The sequence below is a fragment of the Amphiprion ocellaris genome, chromosome 10 (genome assembly GCF_022539595.1).
Source record: "Amphiprion ocellaris isolate individual 3 ecotype Okinawa chromosome 10, ASM2253959v1, whole genome shotgun sequence".
Taxonomy (NCBI): Eukaryota; Metazoa; Chordata; class Actinopteri; family Pomacentridae; genus Amphiprion; species Amphiprion ocellaris.
In genome coordinates, this window is record NC_072775.1 from 17,166,493 (window position 1) to 17,176,097 (window position 9,605).

Sequence of the window (9,605 nt, forward strand, 5' to 3'; positions counted from 1 at the left end):
TGACCTGTAGACAGCAGACTGAAGAGCCACTAGAAACTCCAGAAGCAGTCATTTTTATTGTCTTTATCCAAAGAAATATTTGATTCTGTTTGCTGGTCTTTTCTCATGAGAGGGGCATAATACCAAATTAGATTATACTGTTCTTGATGCCTCTGTGCACTACAGCATCACATTATTAATGACACGATTCTGCCACTAGGTGCCTTTGTTTCATTTTTGAAGTATCTTCTGGCAATGTCTTTTCTTCAACAGAAATAAGGCAGTAAATTAGAGGAAAGAAGCAACAAATGTTCCCTGTTAAACTCCTATTCAACCAGGACTCCCTCCAGTTGTCTTTCCATGTGTGAAAATCTTAACTGTCTGTTTTAACAAGCTTGGTTCGCTGCCCACATTGCGTTTGTCTCTCCAGTGATTGTGAAATAGCAGTTTAATCTACCACGCTTTAACTCATGTAACCCACAAAGAAGGGTGCAGCAGTCAGTTTACTTTGCGCTATTCAGGTCATTACGCAGGAAAAGTCCACTGGTTGCGTGATAACAAAGCTGCCCAAGTATCACATCAGTGAGATAAAGTGTAACAAAGCAATAAAAGTCCATCAGTGATGATTTTGTTCAATTTATTGTGGGTTTAAAAAACTTGTAGACACACACATTTACACATCAACACTGAAAGTGACACGCATCACACACAATCATCCTGTTGTAGCCATTGTAGTGGCTGTCTTTATACTGCAGTGGTTTTAATTCTTAAAGTCAGAACCAAAATGAAATCATAAATAAACTATTTACAGATTAAAAAGGAAAAGGAAACCAGCAAAATTGCACGTTCAGTATGTACCTCTCCTCTGTCCTTAAGTTCTTTGGCCAAAAATGGGCACAATGAGACCCTTTGTTTCTTGGTTAATGCTGTCTAGAGTTTAGCAGGTCATTTTGGATTGTATTTGGAAAGAGACACTGTTTGCACTTTGGTAAAGTACAACATGAAGTGTTTAAACCCATGAAGTGTAAACAGTTGATACCACCTCATACTGCCTTTAGGTGTGAACTCGCTCCTGATTGAGACTCCTTTGCTTCTGTTATCAGCACTTTTCAGACCTCACAAAACCCAGCCAGCTGAGCATCAGTTTCAGCAACACCGCTTTTACCTCCATCACCACTTAAAGTATATAATCTGAGACAAACATCACATTAAAACACCAGACTGTCTATCTCAGGATTATGAAGAGCCTCTCACATTCAAGCATCATCACGCATTACACTTACAACACATTTGAGAAGCCTGCACCGGTGTAAGCAGTGAGAAAATACACAGAAGAGGTGGGAGTGATAATAACGCTGCCATGTTATGCTCTTAAATATCACCGTGACTACTCTTTGGATGAAGGGTAATCACTTAGAGACTCATCTGACACTGAGGAAACACGAACACGCTGCTGATGAAACGTTTGTTGATGGCCGTTCGGCAGCAGACTGTAAATCTGCTGGCAGGCTCAGTCCCCATCAAGCACCGCGACCATCTCCGGCTTTTATTGACAAGTCTGAGATTTCGATCCCGCATATGACGACTCCTCGGCTCTCTGTTCACGGCTCCTTCATGATGTAGACGTACATTGTGGTCAGGAAGTACGTGAGAGACTCCACAGTAGAGGAGAACCAGTTTTGTTCAGGGGTGAGATCCTTCTTCACCACACATTTTGTAATCTCAGCCTGAGAACACAAGAAATAAGGAGACACTTTAATTTGATTACTATCAAAGACGAGTCAGAATGATGAGTTTTCAAGCATGTAAGTATTTGTTCTGTACACCAACTACTGCTGAAATCTTGAGTTTTGGCGTCGAAATTTCGCTAAACTTAGCACAACTTTTATATTTTTTTTAACATACTTTAATTTTTAGATTCTAAAACAATCATTTGAAAATGAGCAACTTGAATACAAAATCAAACATCAGTTTCCACCTACTAACTTGTTCTGAAGCTTTCAACCATATTAATCCCAATCAGGTTTCATTTTCTAAATGCTAAATAGTTGAGTTTTCCATCTGAATTTGTGAACCCGGAAAAAATAAATAAATCACAGTTTTGAAACTTACAAAAGAGGTGATGCACAGACGTGTTTTCAAAGTAAAACATCTGACATTTCAAATTTAAGTATCACTTACATTACATTTGGGTATTTATGATTTAAATTCAAATTATTATTATCATTCCTTGCCTCTCAAATTCACTGCAGTCATTTTTGGTCATTCAAAAAATACAAAAGCAAAAAGTCCCTTTCTCTTCCAAAGAATTTCAGATGCAGACTGTGTCTTAAAAAGTTTTTAAAAATTAGGACAATGTGTGTTTCTCCAAACAAATTCCAGAAAAATTAGGCACTCTGAAAAGAACAAATCAGTTATTTAACTCGGTGAATTTCTAGTACGTATTAATATGCTCTGACAGAGGTTTTGTGTGCTAACATGTTAGCTCTTTTGTTAATCCCACAACTGAAAATAAAATTCACCAAATTCTGCCTTATTTGAGGTGACGCACAACAAAATCTTACAGCTCGAATTTTTGGTATCTGCAGATCAACCAACAGGAAGCCAGACTAAGTTAAAAAGAACTCTGTTTTCATAGTCATAACTCTATAATATCAGATTTTATGTAACTCCTCTGTCAACAGCTTACAAAAGCAAACTGAGCTCTGATCTATAAACAAGATAACATAATTAGTTATGTCACGGCACAAACAGCAGAGCAGAACAACCGAATGCAGTCAGTTATAAACTCAGAACCACGAGATGCAAGCAGCACCTTTTCCATCCTGTTATCTCAAATGTCAACTTTTTTCATTTTCACGTTTATCCAAAAATGTCTCCAGCAGGATGACAGATTGCAGAATCGGAAATAACAGATAGTCAATGATTAAAAAGAGATTAGCACAGTGCTGCTAATGTATCATGCCTTAACTGGTCGTAATTATCAGATTGCACAACAGCAGACACTTACCCATCCTCCTCGTCTTTTCAGCCAGGGAACCAGGAATTTGCGAACAAACTGTCCCAGACTGTCCACTAAGATGTGTACTGTGGTTGGATGGCCTTGTCTGACACAGTCGACTGCCAGGGCTCCAGCTACTGCGTACATGGATACCACCTTACCCCATGTTATACCTGCAGGAAAAAAAACACACGTTTGATTATTTTATGTGTATATATCAGTGAAACCCCAGAAGTTCCTGGAATAGACAAATAATTATATTGTAAAACCTTCACCTTGAGTCTTAGTATAAGATATGAACAATGAGGACTTTATGAGCCAACAGAAACAGTCTAATGTGCAGCTTAGAGAAATTAACTTTCAGCTCACAAATACTTGGAATGGACTTTTCAGTGATGCATCGTGTATCCAGCAGTTGAACTTTTGAAAAGAACAACATTTCCATTCATATATCCTGGATCCTCAACAAGATGACTGAATGTCATATTCACAGCAGAGTATTTTTATGTTTTGAAACATGTCTGGTGTGGATCGTTAAGCTTCGGCAGTTCAAAGCGATATCGATTCTGTCTCACACTCACAGGGTAGTTACTGATGGGTGTTAGGCAAAAATATCACACTTCATCCAGAAGACATGAGCTTTCAGCCTCCACAGTGGCAGAATGTCTTGACTGGAATCGATAAACTGCCATCTTCGTCCCACTATTAACACTCCTTTCCTGTTCTCATGGGTGCCAGTCCCTCCCAGGCCAAGAAGCAACACCCATCTCCTCTGAGAATTCTCTTTCCTGAAAGCCTATTACATGTTGTGTGACCTGCAATGTGGCATCTGGGGCAGTCGGTGCGCGGAAATAAACTGTAAATATCAGGTTCAAATGGACTAACTGGTGCATTTGTGTTAATGTAGCTGATAAGAGGTTTTATAAGACCAAGCCAGATGTAAATTAAACAGGGCGAGAATGTGCTGCCATTGCCTGGAGGGTTGAACGCTGACGCAGTTATAGATATGAGAAGGTCAGCAGGTTAAAGAATGACTTTGTATTCAATACTCAGAGGCAATCAAGCTGCGAAAATGCCAGGTTCTTTGTCTTTTTTTCCTGTGTAAACTGATCCTACTAACACTCGGTCTGATAATTGAGGGCATTGAGCCATTTCAGGCACAGTTTCCAGAGCAGCAGGGATTGTTGTAATAACGGTCAGTGATGCAGCACAGAGCCTAATGGCATTGGCCTCCTTAACCAGCCTGTACGATCATGGCTGAGAGCTGACCTGCAGCGTCTGACCGTGGCTATATGAGGATCGAGCTCTGGGTGAGCTTAAATGAGATAAGTGTTCATGGAAGCTGTCGGAGCACATCATGTCTCACTCCCTACTGAGAAGCAGGCCAAGAATAGAGACAAGATTGTCAGGGATAAAGCCGGAGGAGAGGAGGGCGGAAAGAGTAGGAACAGAAGTGGGAGGCAGGAGAAGATAGATGGAGGAGAGACGAGCCATGTTGATTTTACCGGGGGAAACCGCTGTACAGATGACTGCTAACCCGCTAACAAAGAAACAAATGTGGAAATGGATTCACCGAGTCCTTTGTGGTGGAGGAATGATAATGAATACGAAACAAGCTACAAGGCTAAATTTAAAACAAATTCCACAGAGTAGGAAAAATAAACTTGTATGATTTCTTTCTTTCTATTTATATCCAGGTTTCTGCCCGTCCCAGAAGGCTGGAGCAGCCTGGGTTCACCAGTTTGTTATTCTTCAGAAGGAATCCCACGCTGTTTCCAGAGATTACACCCTCATGACGTCAAATCGAGCAGACACTGAGCCAGAGCACAAGCATGAAAATTATATGTAACAAGTCTGTTTCTGAGGTTTCCTGGTTACAGGCCAAATTTTAGTTGCTCATTGCACAGCAGCAAGACTCTCTAATCTCACCCCAAGGCTTATACAGAGGACAGAAAGCCACTCTTTTATTGTGGCGCTCTAAAATGCCATTGCTGCTTTGTGTACAAAGCACATCTGTTGTCAAGACAACTTGAAAAAAGAGCCAAGGCCAGCATGAACAAGTTTCAGACTAACAGAAAAGTCTGAGCTGAAGTGAACCAACTGCCATTCAAAACAGCTTTGTCTGCTACGTTTCCCTTTCAAGATTCTCACAGGACCATCCATGGCATTTAATCTACACAGGAACAGGAATAAGCACTTAGGTTGTTTACATAGATGTAGGGAGCATGATGTACAATGAAAATTGGAGGGGCAACTCTGTGACCTAAACACGAATCAAGAACCAGATCGGGTCCATTTGCTGTTTTTCTTCTCTCATCGCACTTTTCTTTGTGTCTAATAAAGGCATAAGCATAGCCAAAAATGTTTAGTATTAAAGAAGTTTTGTATTATACTTGCAAAAGGAACTCGGGGAGGTGTGTGGGACATATTTGCATGATAAGAAACCACTGGAAATTACCTTGAGTCATAAATATTAACACCTTTTAGCTCCACATTACGTCACCTGTCACAGTACATGATGCTCATGTCAAAATCTTATTAGATGTTAATGTAAAGCCCTTGTATTCTGATCTCCAAACAACAATTTGCCAAAAACAATACCTGAACTTTGAAAAGACACCAGACTAAAACGTCACAGAAGACGGCTGAAGACAAGTGGTACAGGACACACAGCCTGATCTCATGATTTTCTTTAAACAGCACAACGTCAGCATCTAGTTGTGTAACAATTCAATAAGTTATAAATCAAAAGAGAAAAACAGTTTAGTTATCAAACCATCAGACCATTACCAGGATTGTTTTTCTGTGAGTACAAATGAGGAAGGAGATAATATCACATGATTTGTAATGAACTGGATGACTGGTGACTGTATTTAAATCTTGTATTGTATAATCCTTCTAATATTGTTTTCCAAGACTGATTTCCCCTCTTTGATAGCTTCATTTGGATCATTTAATAGAGATCTGGAAGAATTAGCGATAATCTCATCAGATATTCAGCATTTTTCAATTATCGGTGTCCTTATTTTTTCAACAAATTCTCAGTAAAAATATATCTATTTTGCCACTCTGCTGTTCCCAGTAATGTTCCACCAGCAGCATTATCTGATGGGTTACGTGTCATGAGGAACAGCCTCAGTTAAAAAGTTCTCAGTGAACTGAAGTTATGTACAACATAAGTAAACAAAGGCATTTTAATAAAGTTTTAATTTGACTGTAAATGTATGTCAGTTACAAATCAGTTTGCCTGACTTTTAGAATTATTTTTTTTATTTAGCCTTTATTTATACAGGTAATCTCATTGAGACACTGGGTCTCATTCACAAGAGAGACCTGTCCGACCTGTACTTGTCTTCATTTATACGTTTGGCTCATGAAACAGAAACAAAAAGTCCCTGCAAATGCAAATCAGATACAATTGCTTGTTATTGGTATCCTTGACTACTAATAATCCATATCAGCCCTGAAAAAAACACATTAGTCAACCCCTGAAAGATTTCTAATAATTTTTTTGTTTGGTTTTTTTTTTGTATTTTCTATTAAGGTAATCATCTGGTAACCTCCAAGTTAGGAACCGCTTCCTTCTTCCATACAAAGCCTTTATACAATTTAAAGAGTAAAGAAAGACAGTAGGCTTCAAACTACAGCCACAAGGGAATTCTGCTGACAAAATAAACATCTTTTACGTGCAAAAATGACAACCTAGACGTGTAGATGAACCAACACTCATTTTAGAAAACAGTTTCTAAACTTAGATGTTGGACTAATGGTGTCTCACTCCACCTACGTCTGGTCCGCACCCACTCACTCTCACTGAAAGCAACTCTCAGCCAAAGGCACACCTGCTAAATCACACTAACTGCCTCCGTAAGTCACTTCCTGTGCTGGCAGATCTCCTTTGGGTCAAGACTACATGTGTCATTTCTAGTGTGATGCATTATCATCATCATCATCATCACCATCTTTGAGTTCAGAGCGGTCCCATACCTGCAGAGAAGATCTCCGTTGCCACGCCAATGAAGGCATCCGAAACCATGTTCTCCATGGCAACAGAAATGTTGAGCTGCCGCGCCACGTTCCTGTACAGACTGGGCTGTATACACTCCAGCTCGTCGCCTTGGTAACAGAGGAAGAGCAGGGACAAAATTTAAAAAAATAAATAAGGGAGAAGTCTGTTAGGAAGAGCACCGTTAATCAGAATGAATGAGACTAAACAGATGAGAGTGTCGCAGGTTAAACCGATTATTCAAACTACCTGCAGACTATCACACAGTTTAATCAGTTCAGGTGTTCAGACATCAGTATATGATGATCCAGCTGCTGTCTGCAGTTGGAACAAACTGTTCTAACACACGCACACAATCCTTAACTCATCATCAGCCCCAAGATCATCACAGGTTGATATTTTCAGTGTCGTGTGGGAAAATCAATCACTTTGAGAGTGAATTCTAAAAAGCTTCTCAGTCTAGTTTCTTACATTTGATTATCTACTCCAGCCCGAGTCATGTTTTATCTTAAACATACTGTTGTCAAAAAGTAGATTAAAATAAAGCACGTCTGCTTTTTAGATCCAAGAGGAACAATTATATCACTGTCACACCAACGAACAGCTGAAGTCACACTAAAAAATCACAGTGTATTGATTGCTTTGAAAGCAATAAACCGGCCAATCCCTGTTAGAATGCAGAGTGGCTCATTTCCAGAGTATGAAACATAACTGAACTGAATTCTGACACATTTGTGGTTCTAAAATACGATACTTTCATTGATAAGAGCTGATATTGCCACCTCAACTGAGAAGGGCATGTTTCCAGGTCTGTTTTTGGTCAAGATCTCTGAAAATCTTAATATACTCAAATTTGTCAGAAAGCTCAAACAGGATTTATTTATTTTATTTTAGAGTGGATTGTGGCGAGGTAAAAGGGATTTCTTAAGACGACGAGACAGTGAAAATGCATGTGGGTTGTTTGTGGTTAGAATAATTGTGTTTAAACTATGTTAAGTCTTGTATTAAAGATTGAAGACTGTAATGACAAGAGGCACATGTGGCAACTTCAAATAAGACACCAGTTGATCTAATTACATTTTTAATTCAACTATACAACAATGCTACTTGATTTATACTCTTCCTGAATTAACAAGTAGAATAAAGTCAACATAGCCTGGTTCAAAGTTCATCATGAGCCGGCTGTCATCACTGTTTCTCCCTTCAGGCTTTACAGTTTCTCTTACCGAGACAGAGAAGCACCAGAGACACCTCGGCCAGCGCTGCATTGGACGGACCAAAGTTGATCTCAGTTTTAGACCATCCCAGCCCGTTCTGGTTGAGTCTGGACAGGATGTAGTCTCTGCACAGAGCTTTGGACTGGGACACCAGCTCCTTCTCAGTCAGCGATCGGTCAAACACATCCAGCACCTCTGCAGCAAACACAGAGGACCGACGCAGCACCTCCATGTCCTCCTGCAGGGGGATCTGGGTCAGACAGCAGCCTGACCTCTGGGATCAGCTGAGTCTCAGTGAGCCCTGGCCGTCTCACAGAGGAACAAAGTTCAGCGGTAGTATGGCAGCTGTGAGGACAGAAAAATGCTCATTTAGAGACAGATCAGATAAACGAATGGGTGAAAAATCTCTCTTTCTAACAGGAAGGCAAAAAATAACAAGCCCCGTGTGCGATTAAATAATAACCCCTGGTGTTGCTGCACACTTTGCAAGAAAAGTGGGTGTAAAAAAGGCATTCAGAAGCTAAAACTGACCAGAAACTTACATAAGAATATGATGGAGGCGTTATTGTTGTGAGTCACATGGTGGGATAGTCAAGATATTGCTACATTTCTTGGATTATGCAACAAGAAGCTCTGATACCACAAGATGACAAAGGGGAATATTTAACCCTATCTTGATTGGAGATCAAAACGCATAAAGAAGACAATTCCAAAGGTGAACACGTAAGAAAAAGCCACGCTTACCAGCAACATCTTATCCACAGAGAGATGTCCCCGCTGAGGATATCACAGTTTGGTGATTTATCCAATAAAGAAGCTCCGATTTATAGATCTGTGAATCTTCCACAGCAGCTCTGTGTAGTTCTTATCCCAGCTACCAACTAAAAATGTCAGAGAGGAGAAAAAAAAGCGCGTCTATTCTTCTAAAAAGCTGTCCGAGACAATAACGCAGCCAAGTTGTGGTTCAGGTCTGATTTCCAGGAGAGCGCATGGTGCGGTCAGTCCACGACTGAGCGAAGGGACGCAGTTGGAGGACGCCTACCTGTTGTTCCACCTTCCCATTGGAGCTCAGAGGGTGTGTTAGTTTCAGAGCAGGGAAAATCCCGGACTAAGAGCGCAACACCGCGCCTCCAATCCACACCGAGCAGCTCCTCCCTCCGGCGGACAGAAGAAGACAAATCAACTGCTCCTGCTTTCATTCACAAGTCTGGCCAGCTGATTATCTGATCACAAACAGACTGGATCAGGTCTTCAAGGAGGATCAGAGTTTCTTGTCGTGTTTTATCTTTTATTAGGTTTCAAACACACAGATGTAAATCACATATGTGGGTAATTCTAATGTCTGAGTGCAGATGAGGCTCAGGAGATGATCTCCTGCTGAACTTTATGTAAGTGTTCCTGC

General features: G+C 40.4%; 1 protein-coding gene across 1 annotated transcript; it reads right to left on the reverse strand.

Moving 5' to 3' along the window:
- Positions 1 to 599: 599 nt before the first annotated feature.
- On the reverse strand, positions 600 to 9,293 carry bokb (BCL2 family apoptosis regulator BOK b). The gene is made up of 5 exons (XM_023285770.3): positions 8,948 to 9,293; positions 8,213 to 8,548; positions 6,968 to 7,096; positions 2,990 to 3,153; positions 600 to 1,706 (listed from the first exon to the last, which is right to left on the reverse strand). The coding sequence occupies exons 2-5, from the start codon at positions 8,433 to 8,435 to the stop codon at positions 1,581 to 1,583; spliced, it is 642 nt and encodes a 213-aa protein (XP_023141538.1). The 5' UTR covers positions 8,436 to 8,548; positions 8,948 to 9,293; the 3' UTR covers positions 600 to 1,580.
- Between the last annotated feature and the right edge of the window lie 312 nt (positions 9,294 to 9,605).

Coding starts and splice junctions, on each gene's coding strand:
- bokb (XM_023285770.3), bottom strand. CDS start 8,435: ATGGAGGTGCTGCGTCGGTCCTCTGTGTTTGCTGCAGAGGTGCTGGAT. Junction 7,097..8,212: donor TCTGGTGCTTCTCTGTCTCG/GTAAGAGAAACT, acceptor TCTGTTACCAAG/GCGACGAGCTGGAGTGTATA. Junction 1,707..2,989: donor TGAAAAGACGAGGAGGATGG/GTAAGTGTCTGC, acceptor TTGTGTTCTCAG/GCTGAGATTACAAAATGTGT.